Raw genomic sequence first — 12908 nt, 5'->3', positions numbered from 1 at the left:
GTATATTGCTTTAATGGCATTTCTCTGGCATACCTCTCTAAAGAAGTCTTAGGACTTCTTGAGAGTTGTGATTAGATGACAGCCATTTCCTACTTTCTAATCCCCAAATTTGCCATGTGCTTGGCAGCCCCATGCCTTTGCTCACATCTGCCTTCACCTTGGCAAGCTTTGCTTCTCCTGGGCTACCTGGAATACTCCCACTCATCCTTTAAAGCCTGACTTAAAGCTTATCTCTTCTGAGTGTTTTTTTGTTTGTTTTGGTTTTTTTTAGGCTACCCCCCGCCCCGCAAGCAGAATTTGTGTTCTTTTAGCACTTTGTATATCCTGGCACTTGTCACATTGTCTTATAGACATCTCTTTATAAGTTTGTCTTTCCTGAGATGTGATTTCCATCAAGAGAGTGGCCAGAGTAGGAGCTCTGTCATTTACCAACTGTGTGTCCTTGGGGAAGTTACCTAATCTTGATGTATTCAGTTTCTTCTTCTGTAGAATGGGGATAACAGTAGTGCCTATTGCATGCATAACACTGAAGTGAGGAATAAATGAGGTATTTAATAAATCTTTAGGACAGTGTCCAACACAGAGTAAACACCCAATAAATGTTGGCCATTATCTTCATAAAGGCATTGCGTGGAACATATTAAGTACTTAGTAAATGTCAAGTTAAAATGATACGTATCATCTGCTGTACAGCGAGAGGTTGAGTTCAACAAACATTTTTTTTTTCATCTTGACAGATGTTCAGAAAACATTTTGAATGAATACTCAAAAAATTTTTTTGAAGGGAATGGACCTAAATAAGGCGTGGGAGGATGGACGTTTAGCTTAAAAAAAAAATGATGAAATGAGAAATGATAATGCAAGGCAGAATATTACGGACAGTTGTGAGAGATGTAAGCTTCTGTGGAAGTAGGGAGGAGGGAGCCATCACTTGTGATGGGGAAGAATCAGGAAGGACTGCAGAGCTGCAGGTACTTTCTGTGGCCTCAAACGGAAGCTTTAACGGGAGGATGTGTGCAGGTGTCCCAGTGGAGGAGGTGGAAATGTGGCTGGGCCGTGACATTGGCCATAGTGGCTAGGAGCCACCATGTGGTATAAAGAGTTTCACAAAAGTGATTTTGATATGGAGACTCAGGAGACTGCCCTCCATACCCGTTCTTGCACTCAACTAACCCTACTTAAGCATTCAGCTTTGAAGTTCTGTAGTAGTTTGGCTTGGGCAGCTTGGCAATGCATTCGTTCTGCTCAGGTGAGGCTGAGGTTGGCAGGTTTTCAGTTGCTCTAAAGGTATTTCTTATGTAAATTTCTGGATCCTATCACTTTTATCCCTTCTCCTTTCTATTAATGTCTTCACCTTCATCTGTTCCCAAGCAAAATTCATTCGTTCGTTCATTCATTCCCTGAATGTTTATTGAGTGTTTTGTATGTTCTAGACTCAGGAATGGGGTATATAACAATGAGCAAGACTGACAGAGTCTGCTTTTGTGGAGCTCAAATTCTGGTGTGGGGGGAAGCAGTAAACCAGCTGGAAAGCAGATAGTGATTCTCTGTTACATAAGGAATTAAAAGAGAGTGATGTGATGTACGGTGACTGGGAAGTCACGTTAGATTAGTCAGGGAAGGCCTGAGTTCGGCATGACAAGAAGAAACCAGCCATTGAGAATGACCAAGGGTAAGATGGGACAAGTGCAAAGGCAGGAATGAGCTTGACAGATTTGAGGAACAGAAAAACTGTTGGAGCACAGCTGGGGGGGAGGGGAGAGAGCACGGTCAGGGCCAGATTGCTCAGGGTTTTGTAGGCCGTGGTAGGAAGTTGGGGTGGAATTGCTGGTGTGAAGGGGAATAACTGGAGTATCTTGGGCAAGGGAGTGTAACATAGTCTGACCTAACATTTTAGGAAGACCATTTTTGGCAGCTGTGTGGATAATGAATTGGAGGAGCAAGAGGAGAAGCTAAAATATTACTAAATAGGTGGTAACAGGCATAAGTTTTGCATTCTGACAATATTACCGTTCGTATCCTCAAAACTTACTGCTTGATCAAGAGTCAGTGGATGTGGGAGGTTTTTTCTTAATCTTTTAAATATGAAATTTCCAGAACTCATAGCAGGTAGAAAATTTTACTCCACACTCTTAAGAAAGTTTATTGGCAGATTGTACAAGTTAGAAAAAGAATCCTTCAAATGTTCTCATCTGTCTCTTTTAAAAATTTCCTCCTTTTCTCTTGTATCCATCTTCCCTGGTCAAGTGGAAAAGGGTATCTGAACATGCCCTTGAACTTCATCTTAGTAGGACCTGCCAGAATATTGTTTAGGATATCTGTTAACAAGAAGTATCCGGTGACTTACCAGAAAACATCAGGCTTAAGACGGTCATGATATCCGAGGCCAGGGTTGCTCTGGCTGACACTTTGGTCCCTGACCAGGGTTTGTTTTTGGTTTCAGATTTAGTCACAGGTCCAAACAATTGACATGAAGGTGGTGGACCTGAGGAGCTAGAGGGAGTAAGACAGAATGCTAATTTGTGCTTCTTACTAGGTGATATCCAGAGCTATGCATAATATAAATATTTTCCCAAGGGTTTTCTGAGCGAAATGTATTTTGACTGCTTTGACCCTCCTACAATCAGATAAAATTGCATTTAACCGAGCTAAACATAAAGTTTCATACTTTGCAACCTTGAAAAGGCTGTCTGTTAGAAGTTAGATTTCTGAAGCAAGAAAAAAGATTTTCCTCCAGCCAGATGCCCATTCAGTTCTGGGATTTGAACGTGTTGCATACTGCCAGTGTCCCCCCGCCATTTTCCAGACAGCAGAGATGGGAGACACAACTAAGAATCAAGGAAAGGGGGGAAAATAATGCAGATAAAGCAGCAATAAGCAATTGAAACGGGTGAAGCAGTTTGCAGAACCGACAAGCAGTGTGATACCCAGTGGATTTGCAGTGTCTGCTGCTTTAGGATTCAGGGAGATTATAAGTCAATCAGGGTGATTTAGGGAAAAACAAACTGTGACATGGTTCATATTTTCCCCCCAGATGTTTTTCTGTTTCCTCTCACATATTCAAATTGTTCAATTAATTAAGGAAAATATTGCGGTGGATTTCTTTGGTGAAGCTTTTGCTGGCTGCAAGATTTGAGAGTGAGATTGTGTATCTCCTTGGGATAAGAGGGGAAAACAGCTCATTTCTCATATTTACAGGCACCCTCAATTCTGGCATCAGTATCCCCTCAAATCTGCAGCTAGTGTCTTGCATTGTTCTTCACACCACAAAGGGCAGAGCCTAGAAAATTCTACCTCATTTATGATTCAGGTTTGCAAATCAGTCGATAATTTCAGCTTTTCCCCCTTGCCAGATGTTTCCTTTAAGTGCCGAGAAAGAGTAAAGAGGTCTTATTTCAAGATCTATCTCTTGCCATTGTTCCGTCCTCTGGCTCAGTTTGAATTGTGTTGTAGGGTGTCTTATATACCTGTGCTCAGGCAGTGTCAGTCAAACGAGATGTTTCCTTCTCTCTCCTTTCCTTTCCCCTCCCCAAAGTGACAGGGTATGATTGGAAAAAATAGACGCTTAGAGTCAGTCACTTCTGCCACAACCTTTGTGACTTTGGCCAGGCTAGTTAACCTCTCTGGGCCTTTGTTTGCTCACCTATAAAAGCTATGAGGATTACGTGAGAATAAACGGAACAGTTTATATAAAAGACCTGATTGCAGTACATAAAGTAAGTGTCTTTTGTCAGTTTATTTGAATTTAGCAAAATGACTGAGTGTCTGTCATGTACCATAGCATTGCATTAACTACCCTTGGAAGAATCTGCCAGGATGAACGAGGGTTTGGTGACTGCCTTCAAAGGCCTGGAGTTTTTCTTGGTCTGTGGGAGATACAAATAGTGAACGATCAGATGTCAGAAGGGGTCAAGAGCTAGATTCAAACTCTCTACTTAATTTTTGATCTGGACCCAGGGTAAGGCATGCCACATAATTTTATTTAATCTTGATGACTTATTCCCATTTCCTAAATGAGGCAGTCAGAGAGGATATACCATAGACACACAGCAGGTCTTATCTTCCTGTACAGGTTACTGACTGGCTACTGATGAGAAAGTTATTACCAGGTGGATAATCACTTCTTGATTATACGGTGTTTCCGTAGTTACCTTCCTGGGTTTGCATCAGGGTTACCCAAAGGGCAGTCTCCCTAAGAGTACAGATTGTGCACAGAGGGAAGCGTGAAGTAGTATAAGCATTAATTTACCAAAGAAGGAAGCTTGGTTTTTGCTTTTGCTGCCACTGCCCAGTAGCCATTTGGTCTTGGCTAAGCCGTTAATCTCTGAATATCTTCTCTATGACATAGGAAACTTTCAGTTTCCTCTAAGGTTGTATGAATCACGTTCGAGAAATTTAATTGCTGTTGTATGCTTTAAATGTAATACAAATGTCAGGCATTTTATTATGTTAATACTCTTCTCAAGAAGAAATTAGAAATTCATCAGAAGTAATAGTTTCATAAAAGCTTAGTATAGGACATTAGGAACGTTTTGAGTTTAACCCTGAATTTCGAGGTCAGTGTAAAGTATGGCAAGTAAACTTCCCAACTAAACATCTCTTGGTGCTGTGGTCTAGAAACATGCTTTTGACTTGAACAAATGATTGACCTGATTTAAGATGGTGCTTTCGCAAAGTGTTAGTTTCAGTACCACAGGGAAGTAGAAAAAGCACTGAACTTGATTTCAGAAGGCCTAGGTTCAAGTGCTAGCGCTGGTACTCACTAACTTTGCAACCTTGAATTTTACTTTGTGTCCTTAAGCTTAGATTTACTCATCTTAGGTTAGGGATAACGAAGCCTGCCCTTTCTTTGCCTTGAGGTCACTTCAAGACTCAAAGACGTAATGGGACGGTAGAGCACGCTGTAAAGCATGGGTGGTCGATTAGTTCTTTTGTTCATGCAGGTGAGAAGAAAGCATGGGAATGTGGGAGTATTTTGGAACTGTTTTGTGACATGTGTCCCTCTCTCCTTTTGCTTCCCTGTTGCTGAAGGTGGATGGGCAGGTGGTGGCCCTGCTTGTGCAGAATCTGGAGCGCCTGGATGAGTCTGTGAAAGAAGAGGCCGATGGTGTCCACAACACTCTAGGTGAGGGGCAGGGTGACCAGTGATCTGAGACCTTCATGTTTGTTTTGGGGCTTGGTGCTCATTTCTTTCTTCCTTCATAATAGAATCAACAGCAGCGGTGTTTTCTTTCCTTCTACTCCCAGACTGCCTTTCCAGAAATGAAGACCCTTGTGTAAATTTCATATAACTGCAGCTTTGGTTTGGCTTGCAAGTAATAAAAGTAGAAATCCACTAAGTAGGGTAGCTTCCTGGACAAAAGCTGGCTCCGTTTAGCAAGCCCTTGCTTCTAAATGTTAGGGTCATGTCTGTGCAGGGTGAATTTTTTTTTTTTTTAAGCTTTAGAAAGTGTATATTTTACAATTTTTAATCCCCCTATATTGGTTTTTCTTCCTGCTTTCCTTCAGTGGGACTACAAACTTTGAAACAGTGGAGTACCTTTATAAGACAGTTTATTTGAAAAAGGGTTAAGTGTTTCTTTGTCTTCTTATGTGTAGTTTGCCATGTAAACTGAGTTGAAATATTGCTGTTAACTTGGATGCACCTTCATCATATGTTAATTTAAATGGGTGTCTGCAGTATTTCCCTTCCTCCTCCTTGACTCTCCCAGGTCTTTCTCCCTGCAAAGTTGCCGAACCATTAGCCTATTTAAAATTGTGCTTTGGGGTAGTCCTGTTTATCACTGGTCATTGTCTTGTAAAAAAACCAAAGGTGACATATCTTAAGCAGAGCTTGAGAAATGAACAAGGCCCTGCTGAAGCAGAAATTTTGATGAGATTAGATTCAGCTCTTTTTGTCTACCACAGATTTCTCTTGTAGTTTTATACTCTCTTCTGTGAGCATTATCATAAAGAAGGGGGAAGACACAGCACCAAGGGAGTAAGAGAAGAGAGAACATAACAATCTGTAACTTGGGAGTTGGCTTTAGTCTAGAGCTAGAATTTGGCATTACCATCTGTTAGCCTAATGCTGGATTTTGCTGAATAGAAAGCTTATCAAAAGTCTTAACTGACTGTTAATAAAAAGGGCCTGGTATAATGAAAAAAGCACCAGGCTGGCCGGCTGTAGAGATCTGTCTAGTGTCAGCACAGTCACCTACCCACAGCTCAGGAGGCTCATCCTCTCTCAGTTAAAATCGAGCACTGGCTGTTTGTGAGGCACTGTGCTGGGCGCTGGGGTAGATTAAAGATGAATTGGGCATGGTCTCAACTCGCTAAAAAGCAGACTGATGGGAAAGTCTTGAATGGAAAGGAAAGATAATACAGGGTGACAAATGGTATCATAGTCACTGGAGAGCAGTGTGGAAGTGAGGAAGGGTCTCCAGAAGTAGCTGAATGGGGCTGAATATGAAGACGGGTGCGTTTTGACAGAGAAACGTGAGAAGGACCCTTGGGTGAGAGAGAGTCACAGTTGCAAAGCCGTGAGTGGGCGTGGGCTTGGGGAAAGAGTAGAGATGTACTGTGGCAGTGGCAGGTAGCAGTAGTGGGAGATGGGATCTGAGGCGTGAGTTTGCCCAGATGGCGCAAGACCTTGTAAACCGAGGCAAGATGATTGGATTTGACTCTAGTGAGCAACAGGAAGCCATCTAAAGTGTAAGCAGAGGAATAAGATAAGGGCATCGGAGGTTAAAATGAATAAGTTGATTTTCCCAGAAAGTATGAGAAAGTAACTTAGGGTATTGTGGTGATCTTCATCTCTTAGGGGTCTCATTGCTACTCCGCTAACATGCTTTGTATTCCACTCCCTGAGGGGGCTGCCCACTGAGTCTTTAACTTGCCACTGGCTGACACGGGCAGAGGAGTGAGGATGAATGTAAGAGGCATGGTGATTTCTTTATCCCTTTCTCCTTCAAAACTCAGGTCTGATGTGTTCTGGGCATTGGGCTTAGAGAACATGAAACTAACTGTAGTCCTTTATAATAGTAACGTATCCTGGTATATGGAGAGGAAGGGGTCCTGAAGGAAATGAAAGCATTGGATGTGTTAGAATGGAACTATAGGCGATTTTTTTAAAAAGTCCCCCTTTTTAGTGTCATGGTCATGTAATCACTTTTTTTCCTTTGGCCTCCTAAGTTTTAATTTTTCTATTAAGCAGCAATTTGGGTGTTGTAGGAGATAGCAGGACCAATTATATTTGCTTCTGAGTACCGGACAGTTACCTTGCCAGCATGGCCTTTCCCCTCTATGCACATTATTTTGTTCAGTTCAGAAGGTCATGCTTGTTTCCCTTGTACTATCCAGAGAAAGAGAACTGAAAGTGAATGAATCAGGAAGGGAACAGACTCCGAATTCACTTTTCCTGGGCTTCCTGCCTACTCCCCTATCTCTTCAATTACAGTCTCTGGGTCTCCAGTGCAATGAGGACTAAGAAGGCCTTCTTGGGCAGATATCCACCTTTCTCTGTGTTCTGCTCTGGTGTATATTCCCTATTAGCACAGAACATCTATCACATTCCTTTTGTGAATTTCATCATTTTCAGTTACGAGTTTTATTTGCAACATTACTTAAATTAAAAACAAACTATTGCATCTCCCTGGTTAATCTCATAATGACAACACAGCATCTGGCTGGGAGGAATACAGGAAGTGGGAAGAGGAATATGGTGTCTGTCATGGGAAGGAAAGCAGGCTTGTTGCAGATAGAAACAGAATTGCCCTCCCACATGACTGGTTTCTGTCTCCCTTTAGCTATTGTGGAAAACATGGCAGAGTTCCGGCCTGAGATGTGTACGGAGGCTGCCCAGCAGGGTCTTCTGCAGTGGCTGTTGAAGAGGCTGAAGGTCAGTTTGGCGTTGTGGGACTGCAGCTCGCACCGCTCTTTGCTCTGGGCCTGGCTGAAGCTGGCTCACCGGCACAGATGTTTGTCCCTTTTGCTGTGGGATCTAGTTGGGAATCTTTACTGAAGATCTCTTGCGTCTTTCTTTGCTTCACCTCTGTTTGTTTTAGAAGAAGAGGCTTTAAAAGTAGCCTTGAATACCTCTGAAAATATTAAAAACATTTTGTAAATACAAATAAATTCATATGGTACGGAACATATAAAACTGAAAGTAAAAGCTCCCCTCAGCAGATTCCTTCTAGTTACGCTTGCCAGAGGCAGCCGCTGTTAACGATATTTTACCTATCCTTCCGGAAGTTTTCTGTGTATCTAGGAGTGTGTGTGTTTTATAAACAGAATTGTACAATATTTTATTTTGCAAGCTGTTTTTTTCACTGAACTAATAGCTGCCTAGTACTCTGTTTTATGTATATACCAAAATTAATTTAATCATTCCCCCTTTTATAACATTTATTCACTACAGTATAACAATTTTCCACCGTCTAAATAGTGCTGCAGTGAGTATTCTCATCTACACATACATGGTTTTTTTCTTGCACACTTATTTTAGTTTATCTGTAGGATAAATTCCTAGAAATAGAATTGATAGAGATCGAAGGATATACACATTAACATTTTTGGTGGGTATTGCAGAGTTGTTCTGCACAAAGGCTACCCCACTGATTTGAGAGTATCTGTTTCCCCTAGCAACATGGGGTACTATCAAACTTAAAATTTTGTTAATCTGCCAAATGAAAACTGGTATTTTATTTTATTTTGGAATTTTAAAATCAGGGAAGAATATTGGCTTCTACTTGTTTGTTAGCTATTTGAATTCATCTCTTTTAACTTGCTATTTATCTCCTTTGTTCATATTTATATTTCTGTTAGATTGTTTATTCTCTTTTCTTCTTAGTATAGCCCTTTTGACTATCTTTTTAACAATTACTGCTGTCCCGTACAGTAAATGAGGAACGAGAGGCAAGAGCTTCTCTTAAAAGAGTAGTTTCAACCAAGGGTAAGATGGGAGGCAGTTCGGGACTGCTTGTATGCTACCGAGATGGTCAGCAAGCAGAGATTCCCAGCTTTTCTGTGAGACGGAGGCCTTTGTTCATAGCTAGAATGATTCTCTAAGTATTCATGGCTTTGCTGTGCTTCAGAGCGTCACAGAGATGCAGAAAGTTTGAGGTATATCAGGTCAGATTTACCCCCCACTGTCTTGGCAGGGCTCAGGAAGAATGTTCTGCCTAAGATAGCATATGCCCCACGATTACCCTTCTTTCTGACAATCTAAATCTTCCCCTATCCTACTTATTTAACCATTTGTTCCCATGAAATCTATAACACAGACTTACATAGCATGACTTGAACTTACTCATATTCAGCTAGTCCAGATACTACTATCAGTGAACATGGGCACATTTGCCTGGCAGGGTATAAACTAAGTGTGTAGTTGAATAAATTGCAACGCCCTTCATACACACACACACACACACACACACACACATACACATGTGTGTAGTTGAATAAATTGCAACGCCCTTCATACACACACACACACACACACACACACACACACACACATACACATACACACACTCCTATACCCCTACCTTTTAGGGAAAAAATATATCAGGTCTGGTTAAATCATGCATTGTCATCTTTGCAACTTTCTTTTGACCTCCTCTCATGAGTCTTGATGTCCTTTGGTTTTAGGACTAGACTTGTTTCCCCGTGTAATTTTCAGTTTCTTTTTTCCTCAGCATTCAACACATTTTTATTCTCCAAAGCCTTAAAACATTTTGGGAGTGAAGAGTGGAGGGGAGGAAAGTAGGACACAGAGTTGAGGGAATGGGAGAGAAGGCAGGGACCTGAGCTGTTGGCAGGATGGCCATAGGTGAGAGCTCCAACCTTAAAATATACAAAACAATCCGATAGCTTTTGTCTCTGAAGTCAAGACCAATTTCTTTCAGTTCCTGGAGACTTGATACTACTTCAGGGATCCTTCATTAAACCAGAATGTCAGGCCTCCTCTGCACTTGGAAAGGTGTTGAAACTTGACAGTCTTTTTTTGAATTGGTAACAGGAAGGGAAAGTGAGACCTTTGGGGGTTTGGCTTGGATGACATTACCCTAATGAGAGTAATAAAGAGTCCCACTTGATAGCCTAGCAAGCTAGTGACTCTCGCCTTTTAGGCACAGTGTTTATGTAATCCTCAGGGCATAAATAGCCATGTTACTGTCTCTAAAACAGCTTTTCAAGGTTTCGGGGTATCTAAACATTAAAATGCTATTTGGTTATTTTGCTAGTAAGCAAGTGCCCCTAGAAAAATCCTGTGCTACCCAGATCATTAATGAGAATCCTGCTTAAGGGTGAGGCCAGCAAGAAGGCACGTTTTTAGAAACAATGCCTTGCTCTGTTTGTCTCATAGTCTGGGAAAGTGCTTGTTATAATTTTCACCATCATAAACATATTGAATCTGAGTGCTGGACCTAGTTCCTGACTTTCACCAGTGGAACTCTAAAAAATACAGATTTCCATGGGGCACCTGAGTGGCTCAGTCGGTTAGGCGTCTGCCTTTAGCTCAGGTCATGATCCCCGAGTCCCAGGGTCAAGCCCCAAGTCAGGCTCCCCGCTCAGTGGGGAGTCTCCTTCTCCCTCTGACCCTCCCCCATCTCATGCACACACACTCTCTCTCATTCTTTCTCTCTCTCTCAAATAAATAAAATCTAAAACAAAACCAGATTTCCAGACCCATTGTCTCAGTCTCTGTCTTTGATATATTTTAGAGAAGTTCCACCTATTGATTCTAATGGACAACCCGCACTAATATCCTCTGCTCTGGAGATGTGAGCATACTACGTTTTTATTCTGCACTACTCCTGCACTAGATTTAACACTCCGTTTTCAGTGTGCCATTCCCTGTTCAAGAACCTCTCCCTACACCATGCTGATGACCTCTCCATGAGATCCCACCTTCTCTGCCTACTTTCAGAGTCCCCTTATACCTGGTCTAGTCTGACTTTTTCATTTCTCCCTTTTTAAACATTGGCCTTATTACCTTTCAGACATCTTTTTTACCTACCACCTGCTCTGCAAAGGTCAGAATGATTTTGACCTCTGTATCTGTTGTTCATGCGCCCCCTTCCACCAGGAATGACTCCTGTCTTTCTTATATACTTCTCAGTTATACACAGCCTTCATTAACCAGTTTAAATCCCAACTCTTCCATGTAGCCACCATCATTTTTAGAACTGAAAGGAAATTTATAACTTCTATCGCCACTATATTGAGACCTATAGAGATTAAGTGCCTTGCCCAAATTCATACAGCTAGTTAGAGAAAGAGCCGGTGTTAAATCCAAGACTCCAGACTTTCTTTGCGCACCCTTTCCATAGCAGTACTTTGCCCCCAGCCCATACCACCCTCTTGCTTGTCTGAATATCAGCCATTTTACTCTTTCCATACTGGTTCTCTTGTGGGAGACAGCAGATCTGGGTTCTGACATGTACCTATAACTGTGTGACATTTATCCTCAGGAACCATTTTTTCTTCATCACTGGCAGACCTTCTTGGAATATGTGCATATTGTCCTTCTTTCAGTATCCTTCAACTCTTTATTATTTTTTTTTAAAGATTTTTTAATTTTATTATTTATTCGACAGAGATAGAGACAGCCAGCGAGAGAGGGAACACAAGCAGGGGGAGTGGGAGAGGAAGAAGCAGGCTCCTAGCAGAGGAGCCTGATGTGGGGCTCTATCCCAGAACGCTGGAATCACGCCCTGAGCCGAAGGCAGACGCTTAACTGCGCCACCCAGGCGCCCCCCTTCAACTCTTTAAAAGGAAGGGCTGGTCTCCATTATTTTTGCATGTCCCAATTGTTCTCAAGGTGTGGTTCCCCTGGCAACACATTAAAAATGCAAATTATTGAACCTACCCCTTGACCGGCTGACTCCACCCATCTTAGGGGGGCCGGCAATCAGTTTTAAGAAGGCTCTAGGTGACTTGGAGGCAGGGTAACATCTGAGAACAACCATCCTAGAATGCTTAATGTTTACGTTGCTTGTTAAGCCTTGCTGTTTAACTGATCGTCCCATATTTATTCAGTAATTCTTTGAGTAATTTTTCAGTGACTGGCACCTTGATGAGTCCTCTTTTTGTGCTGTTAGCCTAGTAGTATATAGAGATACTCACGGATTTCTTCATCCACTAAATGAAATGTGACTAATTCGTGCTAATGAGGATGAAACCCATTGCAGACGATTGCATTAAATGGGTTAGCAGGTGAGCAGCTAACAGGAGTGTGAGCGAGACCATCACAGTTCATTTTTATGGGGAATACAAGCTTATTAGGATGTTGCTGTGTACTATTGAAAATAACACCAAAACCCAAAGTTTTATTTTTCCTTTTCTAAAGAAACAAAATTAAGATTCCCTTTGTTTCCCAATTAAATCAGCGTTTTAGAAACAGTTGCAACATTCAGCATATGAGCTGATGAATTGAGAATTGGCTATATAAGACTCCATGTACAACGGTTGATGGGAAGTTCTTAGCCTCCCCTGACCAGGAGCTGGGATTTTACAGGGCACAATCTGCTTCAGCACTTGTACAGAGCTGTAGATGTGTGTGAACCTGCCCCATGTGTTCCAGGTACCAGAGGTGAGCTGCAGAAATAACCCGCAGCTTCTGGCTGTGGGTGGGAACATAATTGTTTTGTACTTTCCAAAAAAACAGCAGTTCCCAAAAAGGTGAAGTTTAATTTTATTCAAGGCTAGTACATGCTGAGTACAAACCTATGCTTGACTCTATAATTACTCTGACAGCTGAAAGATTTAGGATCACCAGGCTCCTGGATAGAAGAGAGCCCCCAGAAGCTTCAAGTCCCATTGGATCACTTTGCAAACTCCAAGAGACCATACCTACTAAATGAATTCTCCTTTCTCCGGATTTTGACTAAATATCCTTGTAATTTGGCAGTTTGATATTTTGTAAG

The 12908-nt window shown here is 41.8% G+C and overlaps 1 protein-coding gene across 3 annotated transcripts in view; it reads left to right on the top strand.

The window, feature by feature from the left end:
- Nucleotides 1-12908, top strand: part of CTNNBL1 (catenin beta like 1) — a 158212-nt gene that overhangs the window by 55502 nt on the left and 89802 nt on the right. For all 3 annotated transcript variants that reach the window (XM_057312532.1, XM_057312530.1, XM_057312531.1), the window contains exons 6-7: nt 5032-5125; nt 7788-7879. In XM_057312532.1, coding sequence (XP_057168515.1) covers nt 5032-5125; nt 7788-7879 — 186 coding nt within the window. The remainder of the gene's footprint in view (nt 1-5031; nt 5126-7787; nt 7880-12908) is intronic.

The sequence above is a fragment of the Ursus arctos genome, unplaced genomic scaffold (genome assembly GCF_023065955.2).
Source record: "Ursus arctos isolate Adak ecotype North America unplaced genomic scaffold, UrsArc2.0 scaffold_16, whole genome shotgun sequence".
Classification (NCBI taxonomy): domain Eukaryota; kingdom Metazoa; phylum Chordata; class Mammalia; order Carnivora; family Ursidae; genus Ursus; species Ursus arctos.
Note: the sequence above shows the minus strand (reverse complement) of the source record. Positions and strands in the feature narration are given on the sequence as shown.